Source organism: Barbus barbus (genome assembly GCF_936440315.1).
Source record: "Barbus barbus genome assembly, chromosome: 20".
Classification (NCBI taxonomy): domain Eukaryota; kingdom Metazoa; phylum Chordata; class Actinopteri; order Cypriniformes; family Cyprinidae; genus Barbus; species Barbus barbus.
Window position 1 is genome coordinate 4,277,719 of NC_136748.1, and position 21,245 is coordinate 4,298,963.

Consider the following 21,245-nt stretch of genomic DNA (forward strand, 5'->3'; position numbering starts at 1 on the left):
GTTACAGCTCTCAGCGAGCGAAGTTTGCCCTGGGACCACATGAGGATCTGGTGCGCCAGCTGTATAAGGGGCGCGAACGCAGACCTCCCTGGTGGTTGATGTAAGAGACCACCGTTGTGCTGTCGGTGCGCAGCAACACATGGTGATCTCTTAGGTCTGGGAGAAAGTGCTTGAGTGCATGAAACACGGCCAGATAATTGATCTGCCAAGTGAGATGGCGGCCACTCCACAGACCGCGGGCAGGGTGGCCACTCATGACTGCGCCCCAACCGGTGAGGGATGCGTCCGTCGCCAGCATTACGCGGCGACAAGGAGCTCCCAGCACCGGGCCCTGAGACAAGAACCAAGGTTGTCTCCACATGTCTAAGGCATGTAGGCATCGCCGCGTGACCTTGATCATGCGAAGCGAGTTTCCCCTCGGGGAGAACCCCTTGGTCTTTTGGCCCCCACTGTAGGGGTCTCATGTACAGCAGGCCAAAAGTTATCACGTTGGACGCAGCTGCCATGAGACCCAGCAGTTTCTGAAACTGCTTGACAGTGAGAGACCGGCCCTCTTTCACTCTCTTGACTGAGGTGAGGATCATACGTGCCTGCATCGTGGTCGAATCCCACACCACGCCTAGATAAGTGGTTCTCTGTACTGGAGAAAGTACACTTTACTTGGAGTTCAGTCTCAACCCTAGCACTTTAATGTGCGCGAGAACGACATCTCGATGTCGAGTCGCCACTTGCTCTGATCGAACTAAAATCAACCAATCGTCTATATAATTGAGTATGCGGATGCCCTGGAGTTGCAAGGGAGCCAGGGCAGCATCCACACATATATTGGTAAGCTTTGCCCGCAAAAGCAATCCTCAGGAACTTCCCGTGAGAGGGAAGGATGGAGACGTGGAAGTATGCATTCTTTAGATCTATCATGACAAACCAGTCCTCGGACTTGATCTGAGACACAACCTGATTGAGTGTCAGCATCCTGAACTTCAGTCACATGACTGAGCAGTTCAACTGACGCAGATCTAAAATGGAACGCAAGCCTCCATCCTTCTTTGGAACAATGAGAACCTCAAGAGAGTGTTTACTGTTCCATGATCAGAGCCTGCTCAGGGAACCACCCCGTTAAAAGGCGGTGACGGAGTGCCGAACTGAATACGATAGCCTTTCTCTACAGTACGCAGGACCCATTGAGATACATTTGGCAGTAGTTTCCACCCTGTCAAATGGTCTACTAAGGGAACCAGTCTCTCGAGACTGGCCTCTGATGTACCCAGAGCTGCTGGCTCGGTGCCCTGAAGCGGAGGACCGGCAGGAGAAGGCCGAACCAGGAGTTCTAGAGACCCCCACAGGGGTGGCGAGCTACTCCACGCCCGTCAGGGCTTCTTGGCCGAGGACCCCTTAGACTTAAGAACGGTCCACAGATCCAGCTTAGCATTAGAGGTCCCCGACCCAGAGCGCTTGTCGCCACGACCGGTGGGGTGCGGGTAGCCACGCTCTGTTTCTGTGCCTCCCTGTACGAGGAGCTGACACGGGCGAGGGCTGCTCCCGCCCAGCAGCCCTCCGAGCTAGAGATCGGCGAGGGAGAAACCGCTGAAACGCCGCCGCCTGTTTACGAGCCTCCTGGTACCTGTCGACGATAGAGTTGACAGTGTCGCCGAACAGGCCAGCTCTTTAAGCAGCTCATCCAGCTCTTTAAGCAGGTCGGCTTGGTACACCTGTAACACCGCCATGGTGTGCAGACACGCACCAGCCTGACCCGCAGCCGCGTACCCCTTGCCAACAAATGCTGAAGTAGTACACAGCGGCTTGGTAGGCAAGGACGGAGCCTTTAGAGACGACGCCGAGCGAGGGGACAGATAGCTCGCAAGCATCTGTTCCACTCGGGGCATCACTCTATAGCCGTGCTCAGTCAACCCCGCCACATTACCGTAATTACCAGAGGCAGGGATGAAGAGACGGGCCGAGAATGGCTTACCCCACGATCTCGACACCTCAGTGTGGAGATTGGGGAAAAACGGCAGGCTCCGACGTGAAGGTGACGGCCTGACACGCAGAAATCTCTCATCGAGCTTACTAGGCTGCGGGTCGACCGAGGTCTCGGCAGGCCAACTAATATTTAACTTGGCTACCGCTCAAGTAATCACCTCCACTAGCTCCTCATACTGGGGCGGCTGAGGGTGCGAAGCCTCATCGACACTCTCCATCTCAACCTCCTCGGAGGAAGAGAGGAGAAGCATCAAGCTGCGCCCCGGGGTGGGGGGGTGGGGGGGCACGGAGCGGGCTTCCGATCCCGGGGAGCAGCCGCTGGGTCTGATAGGAGGGGAAGGAGATAGGGGCTGGCCCGTCTCACTTCCCACTACCTGATCCACTTGCGAACCCCACGAGTGCAGCTCCCTCGAGAGCCGACTCTGTGTGACTCGCTCCCAAGCGGACCACACACAGATCGTGAGTATCCCCCGCAGTGATGTAGCGTCTGCAAGGGGGAACACACGGTCTGAAATGTGAACTGCTGTCGCCCAAGTGCTTTATTTTGTGAGCACTCTTAGACATGTTTTAACTGGAGCTTATAATGTGTTCAAACAGACGTACAGCACTAAATAAGACTCACAACATGCAAGGACAATACACACAGACAGAGAGGCGGTTGACAAAAAGCAAACGCCAGCTCCGCCGCACGTGCTGTTATGCTTCCCGGTCGGTGACGTCACCCGCCTATGACGTCTCGCCCATCCATTGGACAGATTACACTCTGGTTCAGAGCGCGCTCATGCTGGAAGCGTTCCCCTAGCGTTTTTGACGCAGCTCGAGTTCCTGGAAGGGAACTGATATTTTAGATTGCTGTAATCTTTCACAAAATTTATTTTTTTTTTCTGTATTTTTGATCAAATAGATACAGCTTTGATGAGCAGAAGAAACGTCTTTAAAAAACTTAAAAAATCTTACTGATTCCAAACTTTTGAATGGCAGTGTAATCATGTTACATGTTGCTTGCATGACTACATGTAGTTGCAGTACATAACAGCAGGGGCTAAATCGAACCTGCCAAACCTTGAGCCCCTGATCACAGGTGCCAGCTTTAGCTAAAGAGACAAATAACTACATCATGAACAATTTAGCAACATTTTCATTTGATTTCCTCTTTGTAGCTATTTCATATAGACTTTATCCAATTTCAGGCCCTGGATCTAATTTCTGGATCTTCTCACCCGTGTCCACATTCAGAGAAAGCAAACTCTGCCACTGACTGAGTGGAATAAAAAATGACACATCTGAGAAATCAATCTTGACGAGGTAATGAACCAGTGGGGTGGTCACAAACTGAGAACACATTGGTAACGAACATCTTGAACGTCCTTTTAAACAGCTGCCATACAAAACTGACAAAAAACATCTCAAATAATCTTGCCTGACTTACACTTGGATAATCTTAAATAGCACACTGATTAAGCTTTGCGAAATTTGCATGGGATCCAACTGGACTGCGCTTGATGAGAAAATGAGGTCTGTCCTCTCTCTTCTCACAGAATTCAGCTCATATTCAGTAAAACATGGCAGAAGTCTTGGATAAGAGACTAGAGAGACAATCTGGTGCTGGCAAAGATCTTACAGCACAAGCCCATTTTCCACAAAAACTATCATGAGACAAAACTCATGCTGACTGCAACCACATTCACCAGATGTTAAAACACAAAGAGGCTCTGAGACCCCTGGAGCAAACTGTCGGATTTAGAAAAACAAGTTTACATTTTTGAATTAAGAAGAAATGCAAGTTAACATTTGTAATGGCATTTTTTACAATTCAGTTTAATTGGCTGAAGAGGAGATGCAGTGTGATTCTCATACTCTCGTAATGAGCTGGTCAGCCCCTAAAGCCCTTGTTTAAGGTCACTTCCTAATTGCCCCGACTGGGTTTGGCCCCACAGTGCACTTTTCTGGAGGCTGAGAGCAAATAAAACAAAGAAAGCTGTGTTATGCTCCAGGATATGGAGTTTAACGCAGCTCAGTTTGGAAACGCCTTGTCATCGGCCAAAAATTAGTCACATGTTTCCTTTAGCTCTTCGTTGAAAGGCGGCTTGAGTCAGCATACATAATGACAAGCCTCTGAAATATGTGCTTTTGATGAGCGGAGGACAACCATTAGCGGTTCCGGTTAGATGCTGTAATCGGTCATTTTAATATGACACTGCTTGAAACCCATCCAAAGAAAGACATGCAGTAAGGATTGGGCATTTATGGCTGATACATTAGGGCTAAAAACTTTGGATGAATTATTTTGCCAGTGGCTAACATTCAGCAAGCCCACAAGTTAATGGCAGTTCTGACATGCTTTTTATCAAGAGAGTATTGAGAGAGACATGTACTTCACTTTTTACGAATGCAAAAAAGGAAGCGTTTTTTTTTTTACGTAGAAGAAACTGCCTCTTAGTGGTTTGAGACAACTCATATAAGCCAGACAGTAATAGGACACAAATAACTAGAAATCACCAAAAATCCAGCACAGTATCAAAAGACTTTGCAATCTATTTATTGACATGATGTGATTTTTTAATTAGTAACTTTAGAAAAGTTGAACAGAACTATGATTTAATTTTAAAACCCCATATTCTGATTGCAAGACCATGGTTAAACACCAGAAAAGGTTTCACCAAACCATTATCTTTTGAGGTTTTGTTTCCATTCACTCTTCTTCCAATGCCAAGCATGAGTGAGGAAATTTTTACAAACTCAGCTAATTCATCTGCTGCCCACACACCAAATGTCTAAATGAGAGTGTGGGAATCCACACAGTGAGATCTGTCATTAGATGACACAACTAAAGGGTCATCCATTTGTTTACCAAAATTACGGAGTGGATTTCACACTGACAGACAACACCGAAAGACTTTTAAGCACATCTGTCCTCTGTTAAGAGCGTGATACAGAAGCGTGCGAAGAAACAATTAGGGTAGCATAGAGCCCTGTCTAAAAGCATCTAAATGTACAGCTTCCCTCATAAATTTCTACTCTAAAAGTAATACAATTAAAATACAATTATTTCATACTAAGAATAGTTCAAATCTATTAACATATTTACTGACATATCGCTGAAGACTTACTGATATAAAATACTAATTAAACTTTATTTGGAGTACTACTTGTGCACACTGCTCCGGGTGTGTGTTCACGGTGTGTGTGTGTGTTCACGGTGTGTGTGTGTGTGTTCACTGCTGTGTGTGTGCACGTTGGATGGGTTAAATGCAGAGCACGAATTCCGAGTATGGGTCACCATACTTGGCAGTATGTCACTTCACTTCACAAAGCACATTTCTTAATATTAAGGCAAAAATGTTTTAATGTCACTATTGATGAGGATTTTATGATCTTGGAATAATATCGGTGTTTAAATGCAAGAGATTTAGAGTTTACCTGAAGTATAGTAGCAATAGTTCCACTTTAGCACAATCAAATATACTTCAGTATATCTTTAGTTGGACTTCAGCACTACTTCCACACAATTAAAGTGCATTAAGAATGAAAATAGTCTTTTTTTTTTTGCAGACTTTAAGTATACCAGTTTAGTATTCAAAAAGTACAATTGCAGGGTATTTTTATTAAGTACATAAATATGTACACGTATTTGTAATATACTTAGCATGAAATAAACGTATTTAAAATACATTCTTTTATATTTATTTTTCACTATGGTGTATCTGCCAATATTTGGGAATGATCATATTTTTGAGAAATGTTCTGACAGTAGCCAGACTGCTTTAAATGTATCTGCATCTATTATTGTAAAAGCAGTGTAGGTCAAACACTGGTGTAGACCGCCATTTGGGTGTCTTAAACCACACATAAATGTTTAGCTTCATTTCATACAGTGTACTGCAGACAAATAAATTGCTTTGTAGAAAAAGCTTCAAATGCAATACTGAAGTGTCTTACCTTCCAGAGTGGTGCCAGTTCCCATCAGTGGCGCACCGAGGCCAGAGGTGTAACGGGCATTAACGAACAGCTCATACTCGGTGTCCGGTGACAGATTTCTCAGCAAAGCAGTTGTTGTGTCTCCTTTAACTAACACTTCTTTCCTTTCCCCACCATCAGGTTTGTAGGCCACTTGATATTGCAGCACATTGCCTGGAGCGGCCCGCCATGAGACCCTCATGCTGGACACGGTCTCGTTGAAGACCCTCAGGTCACGTGGAGAGCCCCGGACTGAGAGTGAATAATAAATATGGGATTAATTTACTTGTTTTAGAATTTCAAGATAAAAGAGTCAAAACTTCCCACAGTGCTGACCTTCTGTGGTGGTGCCCTCAGTGTCCATGGAGGGACCCCTTCCACTTGCATACTCAGGGTACACCGTGACACGGTAGGTGGTGACGGGTAGCAGTTCTTGGAGCACAATGGTGTGCTGACTCCCATCAGTCTGTTCTTCCAGTTTATCTCCTCCACCCACTGGCTCATACAGCAGTCTGTACCTCAGCACTGCTCCTGGAGCGGCTTTCCATGACACGCGGAAGCTGTCTACGGTCTCATCGCTCACCACGAGATTACGGACAGAGCCTAATTCTGAAATGCGAGAGCAGTGCGTGTTATCAGCCACATGCAAAAAAGCTGTACTTGTCAGTGATAAACGACTTTGACTATGATTAAATACCTTCTAAAGTCGTCTCCTCGCCTGTCAAAGGAAAACTGTCTCCTTTATCATACTGGGCGATGACATTAACCTCATAGGTGGTCAGGGGCGTGAGATTGGGCAAAATCGTAGTGGTGGTGTCATGAGGAACCAACAAAGAGATGTAGTCTCCAGTTATGTCAGCCGCTGGCCTGAAACGCACCATAAAAGACAGGATATCCTCTCCGTCAGAAATCCACGAGGTCCTGAAGCTTCTGGAGGTGACCTCAGAGAAGCTTAGCGACTTTGGTGGAACCAAACCTGCATGACAGAACACATCGCTATAAGTTTTTTTTACAATGTATATTTTCTTGAGAGTTTATTATCTGGCTTTCCGTGCTTTAAGCTTGGTCTTGCTGGCAGATTTGCTCCAAGAGAACCTTTAGTAATACATCCTAAATACACATGAGTTAAAGTGATAGTTCACCCAAAAATGAAAATCCTGTCATCATTTCATCATTAACTCATCCTCAAGTTGTTTCAACCCTGTACACAAAAGAAGATATTTAAAAAAAAGGTACAGGGTACACTTCAGTACAGGGACCAATTGTCACGATTAAATAGTTGCTTATTAGCATGCCTATTAATAACATATTGGTTGTTTATTAGTACTTATGAAGCACATATTCGGCCATATTCCATATCCCTAATCCTACACAATATCTAAATTTAACAACTACCTTACTAACTATTAATAAGCAGGAAATTGAGGGGAAAAGTCATAGTTAATGGTTTGTTAATAGCGAGAATTGGACCTAAAAATAAATTGTGACCAAAAAACGACAAGAAAAAAAAGTTGACAGTAACCATCGTATGGGTAAAAAATACTACTGTTTGGTTTCCATATATTCTTCAAAATATCTTCTTTTGTGTTCAACATAAAAAATAAACTCATGCAGGTTTGGAACAATTTAAGGATGAGTAAATGATGACAGAATTTTCATTTTTGGGTGAACTGTCCCTTTAACACAATAACAAAACTGAAATATGTGGTGTATAACAGCAATTTAGTATTGATTATGATGATGTTAAGATGTTTATTATTTATTGTTCGTGATGTTTATTATATCTAATCTGCCCTCAACAGATGTTTTCTAGTATTTGTATTATGAAACCATACTGGTGACTGTCCCAAGCAGGGTGTGTTCGTGGATCAACATCTTTTGTTGATCCTGGAACAACATTCCCATCAAACAAACATAGTCTGAAACCTATCCTTAACTAACTACCCAGAGTAAACTGCTTATCAGAGGGAATAGATAGGCTCATAAGATTGTTTTTGAAATCCCTAACCCTAGCCCTAACCTTAATACTTTTTTCATTCCTAAAATGTTATTGGTTGATAAGACTGTTATTCCAGGTCCATCAAGGCTGTTGATCCAGGAACATGTCCTACTTGGAAATCACAGTAAGCTATCCATACAGCTCACTCACATAAACACGAACAGAAATGACAGAAAAAAAACAATAAATTAATGTAATCGAAGCTGGCACGTACTTCTTTTCTTGATGTTATGGAGCTCCTGCTCAATTCTTAGACATATGGATGTGGTTAGTTCCTTGGAGATCCTCTGAAAAGAATCAAAGTCTTCAACCTCAAACACATGGTTATCAGAAGGAGCGTTGGCAATCGCCTCCAGCTCGGAGCGCACGGCGTCCTTGACTCCCACGGCGAAAATCTCCACGTCTGCTTCCTTTAGTTTGTTGGCAGGGTCTTTGAAAGAATCCGAGGATTTGCCATCTGTGAGGAGCACCATGACTCGGGGCACGTTATCACGAGCGCCACGGGCTGGAATGAAGATCTTTTCCCTTACATAGGTCATGGCCTTGCCAGTGTTGGTGGAGCCTCCACGGTAGGGGAAGGTGCGCACTGCCTTGAGCACAGTTGCAATGTCATGGTGCTTGTTCAGGGCAAACTCAGTGTGAGGATCCCGGCTGTACTGAACCAAGCTGATCTGCACTTTGTTGGGTCCGATGTCAAAAGAATTGACGAGCACTTCAAGGAAGGCTCTAACTTTAGCAAAGTTAGCCAGTCCTATACTGTACGAGCCATCGACCAGGAGGACAATATCAGCTTGGAGCTCGACCTCTAGGGAGCACTCTATAGGGAACAAAACATAAGATTCACAACCTGTCTGTCTGGAAATTATCATTTTTTGCATTTTGAGGGTAAGCAGATCAAAAAGTACCAGTACATAGATAAACTATGAATTGGGCGGATCTATGAGATTTAAGGCTGGAATACACTACACAACTTTTGCCATGATTTTTGCAACGGTTTACAGTCTGATGGACTCAACATTAGCTCAGATTTTAAAATCCATGTAGTCTATTCCAACCTATAATAGGATGGTTAAATATTCGGACTGGCAACTCCGAAATGTTGTTGATTCAGTCCCCACAAGAAGGTGATCCATGAACAGTTGCATCCTTTATCAACATAATTCAAGGAATTGTAGTGCTCAGATCTCTTTCACACTTCTCTGTGCTCAAACATAGTGCACCATGGTTGAATACTTTTGAACTTGTTTACACCATTAAGACATGTTTTGGTCAATCCGATCACATAACGTGGACACACATGTGCTCGAATACGTTCGATCAGCCATAAAAGACCATCTCCTCTCTGCCTACTGATGTAATTCTACAACATCGCAGGATGTGTTCTTGAAGCATATTAGCCAGATGGGATTTAAATTTTGCCATCTGAAATCATAAGTTTAGTATTATTATATTATTAGTATCGTGATTTTAAAGCTGCTGTTATATTGTCCGTATCGTTTTCCGGTCTTATGTAAATTGTGCAAGCTTATTTCTCAATATTAGATCAACAGATCAAAAAAGGCCCATACATACACTCACCCATAGACCCTCCCTTCAAAATCAGGACAGAAATGGCCAAAAGTGGAAAAAAAATGGACGGATTAAAACACCAAATGCAAATGGGAATGTGTCTCCCTTGTATACTTGTTACCCAATCGAACAAAACGCATCTTAATGCCAGGTGTAAACAGGGCCTAACGAAATTAGTTGTTAGCATCTTACCTGTAGACACCTTCACAGGCTGTGTTTTCTCGTTGACAACTTGTGGCTTACTAGGGGTCAGACCTTTGAGGGCAAAAAGACTGATCTCATACTCTGTCTCAGGAGACAGGTCTCTGACGTTGGCCATGGTGAATGTGGGCCCTATGTAGAGCTCCTGCTTCTTGGCGCCAGCCATCACGGGGAAGACCTGCAGCTTATAGCCAGTGATGTCTCCAGGAGAAGAATTCCACGTAATTCTCATGGATTTGGAGGAGACATCGGTTACTCTGAGGTCTGAAGCAGGTTCAACAACTGGGGTAAGAAAAGATAGATATTTATGATTTATAGATCTTCCATTAACTGGTCAATTCTCTTTGAGTTAAGTGGGATTACTTGTGCACGGGCAGTACCTTCCTCTCCGCTTGTAAGCAAATTTAGCTGCTCCTCCACACCAGAGCACACCTGAGTGATGAGCTCCTTCTGCACCTGACTGATCATGTCGAAGTTTGGAACATTATAGATATGCTTGCTGTGGGGAGCGGAGGCTATCTCCTTCAACTCATCTTCATCTGCTCCTTTAATACCTGAAGACATGAAACGCGGCTTGAAATAGTGTTCCATACAATTTTGGATTACGAAACATGTTCAATAGATGTATAGACACATACCCAGGACAAAGACCTCTACTCCAATGTTCCTCAGCCGTTCGGCGTACTCCCCTACTGGGTCTTGTGACTTTCCATCCGTGATGATCATGGCTACTTTTGGGAAGCCTTTCCTGGCTCCAGCCGCTGCAGTGAAAGTGTTTTTCACCAGATAATCCATTGCATCACCTGGTTGAGCATGTAAACAATGGGAACAAATTCATTCATGTCAACGGAAGAGTTCAAACGCTTTTAAGTGATTATTTGGAAGGATTGTTGTCTAAATATGAATAGTTATTCAGTTATGACTCTTTTTATGTTTAATCAGGTAATGTTTTATTTTTAAGCCTAATAGGATGTTCCAATATCACATATGTGTTACCACATGATAGATTGACAAGAATATTGTTCACACTCCAAGCCAAACCCAATCCCTGCAACTTTCACCAACAATCCCCAAACTCTGATTAGATGATTAATGATGACTAGGGTTGTTCCAGGATCAACACAGATGCTGATACAGAAAGTCCTAATCAGCCAAATAATGGTATGGCAAATCTTAAATCTTTTACACACCTGTCATGGTATTACCACCCTTGTAGGGCAGATTCTTAATGGCTCGCAGGACATCAGGTCGCCTGTAATACTGGTTCAAGTTGAACTCTGTCCTGGTATCTGAGCTGTACTGCACCACAGCCACTCTGGTCTTATCCTCTCCAATGTCAAAGGCTCCCGCCATGGCCCCAATGAAACTCCGGATGAATTTAAAGTTTTCTCTTCCCACGCTCCAAGAGCCATCCACCAGGAAAACCAGATCCGCAATAGCACTCACTGAACACTCTGCATGACGAGGGAATGAAGAGGCATTGAGAAAGTCATATAAGAGTCTACTATAGATCTACTACACTCTTTGTTTTGACACATTAATGGACGAAATATGTTGCTGTTTAGTCTATTTAACAACTACACTTACACAATTATTACACAATTATTAATGACTCCTAAAAAAGTCATGTCCTCTGTCTGTTTCCTTCAACAATATTCTCAACAAAAATGATGCTTCCGAAGCAAATGGAAACTTTCAATAAACTTCGCTCTGTTTCTTTAGACATGACTTCAAAACTTTACTGTGAAATGTACATCTTGAGAAAAGGTTTTCTGGAAGTTCAATTGGATTTGTTTTGGCACTGGTACTCACGATTTGGACTCATAAGAAGTGGAATTGGTTCAGGACCATAATCCTTTCCACTAGTTGTGATGTCTGAGTGTGTGAGAGTCAATGGGTGAGGCTAGAAAAAGCCCCTCTCTGTGTTATACCAGCCACTTCTTACAGTACAAAGCAAAGTGTTTTATGAGCTCTCATTCTATTTTAATGCTTTTAATTAAAGGCAATTTTGCCAACCACAGCCTTGAGCAATCTTTCTTTTTGCGAGCAGTAACAAGTCTACAGCAGTTGAAGTTTAGAGGAAAAATGTGATCTAATACACTGCATATAAAATTCCATTTCATAGGTGATAAGAAGCAAGGAAAACTACCATCTGGAATGATGAAGAAATGGTTTGATTGAATATACTCACTGACAGCCTCTGACGGTGGCCTCTTTGCTCCACTTGTGTTGCTGGATTGAACTGTAATGGCAGAAGAAGTTAAGTCTGTGTCTTGGAAGCTCACATTTCCTTTTGGCAAATAGATTTATCAAAACTAATAATCAACAACACCTCATTTATTGTAAATTTCCTCAAAAGATCTCGAACTAAATTGGATTTTATTTTACAGTTTTTGAAGAAAATGTGAATGGTGCTTCAAAAACAATTACATTTCTAGTGTGTTGTGAGTGCTCTAAAGAGTATTTCTACAGCATTCTGAATGGTATTTAGTGCATTACTCTGTGATTCCAAAGGTGTTATGGGTTTTTCCGTTAAAAAGGAGTCCACTCCCCACTCTGTATCTATTTTCAGCAGGCTGTTCCATAACTTAGTTACATGGTAAGTACATTTCATGAAAGTACAACGGCTACTGCTAAGTACTTAACTAGGTAATTACTCTGTATTATGGACACCTTGAAATAAAGTGTTACCAAAAAGACATTTAGGATATCTGGTGTGCACTTACTTGTTATTTGTCCAAGGATGGGGATACTTTCTTCCGCACCATAGAATGAATTGATTGACACTGAATAGTCTACATCTGGAGTTAAATCTGTGATTGATGTGTCTGTGGCCGAGGCAGGCAGACTGAAATCTTTCAAATCATCTGGAATAGATAATGACATATCAAGTCAAAAGAGAAGTTACTCAAAGCTGTTTAAAAAACATGCAGATGTTGTGAAATCTGCAGCTGTTGACACCACGCACCTGTATCTGATATGACTTGTATTCTGTAGCCCTGGATCTGAGACGAAGGCCTCCTCCATGACATATGCACTGTGTTTTCATTTAGGATTTTAAATTTCAAGTCTGAAGGAGGCTCCACTGCAAACAAGAAGGCAATAGAGTCAAGATCACGAGAAACTGCCATATCTGAATTAATAATAAATTTTGAAAAAAAACATTAGATGATTTTCAACAACCCCAACGACAAACACTTCAGGACTGAAGTTTAGTTGTTTATTGTTGGGCGAGACAAACAGAACCAACAGTAAAGGTGACAAAACACGACATAAGAGAGTGACGGAAGCCATTTCGGTTCAAATGGCCTTTTCTTGAGTTGCATAACCTGGAATCTCATGGTCTGCAGCTCAAGCAGAGAAGATCTAAACACATTTCAAGACCAATCACAAACAAAATATCGTCGACAAACCATCCAATACATGCTGAATGCAATCAATACAAGGCATGCCCGTTCACTGGAACGCTGGTGACAAAAATAAATCATATCAAGACAATGTTTCCATTCCCAAAATATTGATTATACAATGGAATCAAGTTTTCGAGATGTCAAAGATGTCCAGATGGCTCTGTCAGGAGTAGAGAAAAATACATATATGTTATATATACGCTTTGTATATATACATATATTCCAACAAGGCTCGAGTACTAACAAGTTTTACTGAAGGCACGTATCCATTGCAAATCTCAAAAAAAGAATACACAACTTGTCGTGCCAGACTTTTGTGTAGTTCCTTTTCATAAAGAAGGTGTACGTGACAAGACAACACTCCTAATTGAGAGTTATGAAGGAAAATGTAGAGCACAAAAAAATAAGATAACGCAGATATGAAGAGGAAATCGATCCGCATTCGTCTGGGTGTCAGAGTGTCATGCACATGTACATGGGTGAACAACTTATTACACTGTTTCCATGTACACAAACAAATGTATTTCAAAATGATATTCTGTCATAGACATTATTGACATGCAATCTACATCAAACCGTCGTGGATCTCAGCAGGCGGCGATCTAAAGCGATGAGATGTCCACTTACGTACTCAACATCCATGTTACATCGGCATGCATGAATGCTGATGACTGATGTAAATCTCTGCTGTCAGAATAATGTCTTGAATGCAAAGAATGCATAGGAAAAACAGACGATGACATTCAAAATGCAAACAACAGGTGATATTAAACATGCAAAATATAACAGAAATTAATTAGTATATTTAGAGTGCAACTTACAATATCGCATTCTTAAATATAAGGGTTCCTAAATGGCCACAGAAGAACCATTTTGGTTCCCTTTCAGTGAACAGTTCTCAAAAGAACCTTTTTTACACAATTACTGTAAGAATTTTCTGTGCAATAGAAAGATGTTAAAGGTTCTTCATGGAATCATCAATGCCAATAAAGAACCTTTATTTTAGAACACAAACAATGAAGGTCAGTTGAAACTGTAGTTCTTTGGAGATTAAAAAGGTTCTTGATGTTCCAGTACATTATACGTTCTTCAGCTCAGTATTTTACCGTTTTAAGCAGCAGAACATAAGTCTTCTAAAGAAATAGAGGATATGGTTCTGATTGGAACCTTTATTTTTAAGAATGCATTGTAGAGTTTTGTAAATCAGTTCATTTGTTACTAGTCTTCATCGACAAGGCGATGAAGATCCACAGTGTCTGCTATAGATTTATGATCATCTATAAGAGCAGATCTTCGCTGTAGAGACTTTTTCCATGCACTACTGTTCTTAATTCTACTTGATGGCCAGCTGAATAATAAGGACGTGGCAAAACTTCACATGCGCAAAGAAAAAGAAGGAAAGTTTCGGATGGAAAGAAGTGTGTGGATGGAGGCCAGAGCAGCAGAATATCATTTTAAAATAAACGGTGGAGGAAGCACACCAGGAAAACGACAAACAACACGACCCGCTGGAGAAAGAATGCTCACCAACCTGACGCGTCAAACTCAAACGGTCTGGGCCGATTCCCTTCACGTGTCCAAACAGGCCAAACCCATGAGTCTTCAACGATTCACAGATGAGGCATCTTGTGTCACGGCACCAGCGCGCACAAACGATGTGTGAAACGCTACCTACCATTGAGCTTTAATACCGGCTCAGCAACTGTTATAATAATGGAGTTTGACAGCTTTGTTGACTCTGTTGACAGTTTAATAACGAAAGTGACACAAACGTCGGCTCGTGTTGAGGTTCTGGAGACTTCAGGACGAGGAGGCCCATCAGGAGAGCACTTCTCTCATCCCCCGGAGAGAAAGTCTTGCCCCATGTCAATAACCTCCAGCCAGTCAGGCATTCTTTCTGGCTAGCGCCGTTGCCAGGCAGTTCGGAAAAGAGGTTGGAGTCTCCCGGAGAAGCCGAGCAGATGCCAAAGTAATTCCACAACATGTGCTGACATTAAACATTACTGCATATTAACTTTCCATATGGATTGCAACTCAGCGTTTTCGTGAGCGGCTGCAAGAAAAGGCTCTTTGTCTTTGTGCTGTCTGAGGACTAATTCAGCCCTCTCATGTTACATCTTTCCATTCTGTTACAGCACGCACAAAAAATGAGTGTTTCCATTTGGTTTTCCAGTTGAATCAAACTTCGCCCTCACGTTCTCACATCACATCACTTTCGCTCGAGACAGCTGTCGGTGGGCTAAACTGATGCTATGTGGTGACTTTAATTACAGATCCGTTTTAAACTAAAACAACTTCAAATCATGCGGTAGAAGACACTTATCCGTTTTACTTCTGGAACCCATTTAGTTAAGCATACATATGTTTTTATTATGACTATTTTCTACATAGAAACTAGTCATAAATAAAGAATAAATAAAATCAAGTTTATTTTAAGGCTTTTATGGGAATTCAGCAGCTGTGATTGGATGTGGGGGGAAATTAGGCTAGGTTTCATTGATTCTGGGTGGATTTTGAGCTGAAGAAATGTCTGGGATCTGGCAACCCTGATCCAGCTACACACTGTGTAATTTTGTTGCATGTTTTTTGACTCTTGATAAATGTACATATGAGTTTGTCCCTGCAAGAACTTACTGCTAAAGTCTACATTTAATAATGATGCTCTTGTAACAATGTTTTCAGTTCAGCTCCTGTAATTAACCGGCACTAATGGTAATTCATTGTGCAATACCTGACTCACAGAGGAGGTGATGACCATCCCAGACTGCTTGTTTCATGCTGCATATGTGCTGAACTGCTGAGGCATGCCTCGCAACAAATGGCAGATTGCGTGACTGTTTTTCATACTAAACATATTAAGTACAAATAGATTTATATATAATTATCTCTGTGTGTAAAAGCACACGCCTCTATGTAGACTGGAATCACACACAACATTACGTGAGCAACATTTGTAAACAGAGCACATCATTTTCATTTAATAGCTTATTAGAACTATTTCTACATACACTATTAGGCTATAAATAACTATATAGAAGTTAATCATACAGGCCAAAGTTGATTTATAAGAAGTGGTAATACAGTTTAATATAAGATACTCAACAAGCAAGCAATGTATGCTTGGCATTTAATTAATGAACATGTTTCACTGTAAATGTTTTAAAACAGAAGAAAGACAGACAGCATGGACTATACCTTGAGCCTCTACTGAATTCAGTAATATAGTAAAGAGTGCAGCGGCGGCCAAAGACAGCCTGATCCTCATGTTTACACAGACACAATCAGCAGCTCATTAATGAATCTACAAAGAGAGAGAAAAAAAATAATAATTCATCGTTATTTCTACAGTCATTGCATGGTACTTTACTTTAAATAATAGCATCATTAAACCAATGCATTCATGGTGTGCTTAGTTTTATTTTGTACTAAATAAGTGTGAATCATTTTTTCACCTAAACATGTAAATGACAATTAGATGACAGAACTGTGTAGAATTACTTCTCATTGAGACACGGTGGTGCGCATGATGGCTCGTGAGCGCCTCCACGTGGAGCTCCACACAAGTGCAGTGGAAATGCTAAAGCATTCTCTGATTAGAATATAGTTCCTCAAATCTTTCCCTGGAGGTCCAATCTGCTGCAGAGTTTAGCTCCAACCCTGATCAAACTCACCTACCTGTGATTTTCTAATGATCTTGAAGACTCTGATTAGCAGCTCAGGTGTGTTTGATTAGGGTTAGAGCTAAACTCTGCAGGAGTGGGCCAGATTTGAGGATCCCTTGACTATAGATTAGACCTAAACCTAAATCAACAATTATCAACATTTAAACACTATAAAAATATTTTAAAAAGAAAAGACGTGGCAGAGCTAAAAAAAAAAAAAAAATGCATTAATGAATTACAAAATAGTGATTAAATCCTCTAAACGTCACATAAATCACCTCAGACTCACTACGAAATTTCAGACACTAAACATTTCCGAATGTGAATTTAATTCTTTGAACGCGTTATTTAATAATTCCATGCACATCTAAATAACTCGTGAAATGAAGTAAAGAAATGATATTCAGACCTGTAATAGTCCTTCAGTAAAGGCTGAAGTGCTCCTCCAGCAGTGAGGAAACCTCGGTGAGAATGGGAGGTATCTGAGCTCAACCTCACACTAAATAGAGGGTTGTTCCCAACTTTACTCCCTTACGAAATTCCTCAAGAATGGAGCCCCCTCTTTTAAATCACTTTAGAAGAATCCGCTTCTGTGGTATGCAGATGTGCTGGGGTATTCAGTTTAATAGGCTACTATTATAAGATAAATCATGCCTCAGATTGTGTTTAGAAGGCAAAATGACTAACTCGAAAAATTATTAGAATGAATGAAATATACTTATTGGTGAAATGTAGGCTACTTTGCATACCCACGTAATAGAAGGATTTAATCTTTCAGCTGTACTGTAGGCTAATTAAATCCTCGTGTTTAGACATAACCTACTTGAATAGTTTTATGGTGAAGGTATAGAGTCCATCTAGACTCCAAGCACATGACCGCTTTGTTAATATCGAAGTATGCATTTATGGGAAATTGCGAATATGTCAGTGAACGTGTTGTTGGTTATACAGACGGCCAGACTGTAAATGTAATACTTAAAGTACATACTTCTCTGCTGATGGTGTGTTTCGTAAGCTGTCGGTAGAGGGACATTCCAAAAAAAAGAAAAGGAAGGAAAATAATGGTGTGCATTTTTCTACTTCAGAAATGCACGTCTTCAATGTGTTACTTGCCTTTATTTGTAACTGCCTGTGAAACTTACTAGCAATGTCTGAGGGAAACCTGTTCCAATAACTTTTAGTTTTTTCAGTGCAGATCAGTTTTCTCATAATTACTCTACCTAGAGCTAAAAGTCATTACTTTTAACTTATTTTGAAATTCGTTCATTTTAACACTACTAAGGAAGATTTAGCCTATTCATCATTCAGCATAAAAAGCAGAGAATTGTTGAAAATCATATTTTCATATAACAATTATCATAAACTACATACCTGAACAATTTCCCACCATGCTAAGTTCATATACACAGGGACTTATCAAGATTCTTGCCAGAATTAAAGAAAAAAATCACGAATGTGATCAAGACATGTATTTTTAAAGTCAGCATGAAATGAAAATCCACCCTTTTTTATTGTGAATGATTCTTTCATGAACACGTTTACATTTTGATTTATTTACTTATTGCACTTTTAATGTTTAATCAGAGTCATAACTGGACGGTAGATTAAAAACAAGGCATGTTTTGGTGATGCATAAGCCCCGCCCCTGCAAGCTCACATTCATACGCCTCCTTTTTGAATGCCACGCCCACATATCAACATCCAATCAACAACCAATGCATAGAACCAAAGTGCAGCCCTATGTTTTCTTTTCCTATAATGCACGTCACAGGATGGAATAAAAGATCTGTTGCATGGTACCTTTAAATCTAATGCAATTGAGTGAAAATATGGTTGAGAGGAAATCTTCAAACATAGACTGTCAGTGGAACGTTTTATTACATAATGATTGCGCTTTACAGTACAATCAATAAATATGAATCCAATGTAATGAAAATAACTGACAGGACATAGAATTCTGAGGATTAGAGATCTTTACAACTCAGACAGGGACATGTTCAATCCTTCTTCTTGGGCAGCGCTGCATTGATCAATGTATACAGCACATAACCGCACCCTGTGGAGAGAAGAGGCGTGGGACAATAAAAGCACTGTTAACAGAGCCAAAGAATTACATATTCACTACATTTTTACACTTAAAAGGACACAAAGTACTAAGCAATATGACAGTGCCTTTGAACACCCTTAAAGATGTTTAACATAAATTAAAATGACTGGGATCCTCAGAAAAATTCCCTGATATGAGAAACTATAACTAACTGTAATGCTATTATTAGAAATATTTAAATAGTTTGATCACACCTTATACAGCTGCAAACTATATGAACAAACAGTACAGCTGAATACAGAAATAAATACATATTGGGTTTCTTTTTTGTTGTTTAGTAGGACCCATAAAAACATTCTTCAACAATAATATCAATAATAATAATAAAATATACTAGTGATTTTAAGGAATATGAATTTGTCTTCCATGTTTTAGTTTTAACAGTAGCACTTACTTTCCCAAAAACAAAAGGAACTGATCAATTTTTATTTAATTATAAAACAAAAATAAAAGATTAAATAAATTGTTAATATTTTAAGCCTTCATTTGATTACCACAGTTTGAGATCATTTCAAGCAGTAGATTTTCTTTTAAAAAAAATAATAATAAAAACTAAATAATAATAAATTCAGTTGATTAGGCATGGCTTTTGATTAATAAATTTAATTACCATTAAACCTGAATCCAGGAAAAGGAAAACATAGAATTTGGGGAAAAAATTATGTTTTCATTGGGCCCTTAATGTAATATTTACTGAAGTTAATAATAATTATGGTATTAATGAACCACACTGATTGTAATCTCATTAAAAAAAAATTAAAAGAAGCAGATTAAGCATAAATAATATAACTGAATGAATGCCAGCCACATATCTACAGCTTACCAAAGACAGTAAGAGCCATCGTTGCCCTGTACAAGAGAGCATCCGTAGCACCTCCCTTCAAATGGACCGGCACGCCATTGTCTTCCTGAAAGAAACAGAAACTGCATATTAGCATTTGATACTCAAGCACGCACTTTTGGGGGTGTAAAGCACAAAAACAGATTGAAGAGGAAAAGCCAAATTCTGCATTTGCAGATTTACAAAGATACAGATGATACGGATCTCCTTTAATAAAAGTATTAAGACATTTTTCTGTTTTAAGAAAACTCTTGTTTTGGTCAAATTTACTCCTACGGATGGGACCACCAAAACTAACTAAACACTTAAAACTGACACAAGAGCACAACATAACAGCCGCCCGCAATATATCTGCCTGAGCAGAATGTGCCAGCGTCAAAGCCAGTGATATCGCAGTTATAGAATAAGTGAAGCTTTACTGGTTTAATTTGACTCTTTGTACTATCATAGCATTACAACACATGCAATGATTAGTAATTACAGCCTACTATACAAGTGAACCCTATTAGCGAATCATTTCGTACTTATCTGTTCATCCACACTGGACCATCAGTCCAGAACCTGGGAACAAATTGCAGTCTTAACTTTAACATTACCATTAGCCAGTGCCAAAGACGACCAAAACAAAAAAAGGTGTAGCAAATAAACGTCTGGCTGAACTGGAGCAGAACTAGAGGACTAACCTGAAACAGCTTCTGGTTGTGAGGGACTTTATTCTCCAGCTGTCTGGGTGCAGTACTGGACAGAGTCCGTCTGGAGAGCTGCTGCAGGGTCTACAAAACAAAACAACACTTATATTTCATCAATAAACGTGTAGTATCAAACCTGTTCACAGTGGACCCCTACAAGCTGATATATAATGCCACACATAAGCCCTCAAATTCCCAAAACAACGTTCACGTATATAATCACTTCATTATTAACAACAAACACATTGCTTTCCAGGAAACTCCAATTTATCGACCTTGAGAGAGATTGGTCAAACTAATCAGATTAATTCACATATCAGTGTACTAATAGAGTGCTTGTATATTTCTGACAGAGCTCAGTTATATTATATCATCTGAACTAAAATACACAGAAATAGTCGATATTGCTCTGTAACGAGCAGGAGGTCACTAGCGCTGCTGCTAGGCTAACGGTCTTTCATTCTGCTCAAAACTAATCAAGCTCTGTTACCAGAACACTATCAATCGCTTTCTGCACATACATGGAATGAGGACACGCATACAGATCTTAAATCTCACCCTTAAGTGTCTAAACATGGTGATAATGTCTCCTTCAGACTGCAATGTTCAGGAAGCGGCGGCAGCACAAGGACACTTGAAAATGTCACTTCCTTTTTCTGTTCGAGTCTGACGCAGGATTAGCGGCGAGAGGCGCGTTACTGCCGCCTGCTGGACACAACAGCTCGGGAGCTCCGGTTCTTTTAGAGAGTCGGCTCGTTCGGACAAGTCCGGTTTCAAAAGATTCATTTCCAGGTTTACGCTTCACGCGTCTTTAGACACATTTCTGTTAT

At 40.8% G+C, this 21,245-nt stretch overlaps 2 protein-coding genes across 2 annotated transcripts in view; both read right to left on the minus strand.

Annotated features, from left to right (window-relative positions):
- The window catches only part of LOC306886400 (collagen alpha-1(XII) chain-like), an 87,695-nt gene extending 70,442 nt beyond the window's left edge, over positions 1-17,253 (minus strand). The window contains exons 1-13 of the mRNA XM_079443473.1: positions 17,188-17,253; positions 16,312-16,417; positions 12,675-12,791; positions 12,433-12,573; positions 11,898-11,948; positions 10,897-11,160; positions 10,345-10,509; positions 10,087-10,260; positions 9,698-9,988; positions 8,151-8,753; positions 6,635-6,913; positions 6,274-6,546; positions 5,920-6,189 (exon numbers count right to left, since the gene is read on the minus strand). Of these exons, the coding sequence (XP_079299599.1) occupies positions 5,920-6,189; positions 6,274-6,546; positions 6,635-6,913; positions 8,151-8,753; positions 9,698-9,988; positions 10,087-10,260; positions 10,345-10,509; positions 10,897-11,160; positions 11,898-11,948; positions 12,433-12,573; positions 12,675-12,791; positions 16,312-16,381 (2,698 nt within the window). The 5' untranslated portion in view covers positions 16,382-16,417; positions 17,188-17,253. The remainder of the gene's footprint in view (positions 1-5,919; positions 6,190-6,273; positions 6,547-6,634; positions 6,914-8,150; positions 8,754-9,697; positions 9,989-10,086; positions 10,261-10,344; positions 10,510-10,896; positions 11,161-11,897; positions 11,949-12,432; positions 12,574-12,674; positions 12,792-16,311; positions 16,418-17,187) is intronic.
- An 854-nt stretch (positions 17,254-18,107) lies between these two features.
- Positions 18,108-21,107, minus strand: LOC306886376 (cytochrome c oxidase subunit 7A2, mitochondrial-like). Its single transcript, XM_079443426.1, has 4 exons — positions 20,974-21,107; positions 20,410-20,499; positions 19,709-19,793; positions 18,108-18,834 (listed from the first exon to the last, which is right to left on the minus strand). Exons 1-4 carry the CDS (start codon positions 20,989-20,991, stop codon positions 18,776-18,778), a joined length of 252 nt encoding a protein of 83 aa, XP_079299552.1. The 5' UTR covers positions 20,992-21,107; the 3' UTR covers positions 18,108-18,775.
- Between the last annotated feature and the right edge of the window lie 138 nt (positions 21,108-21,245).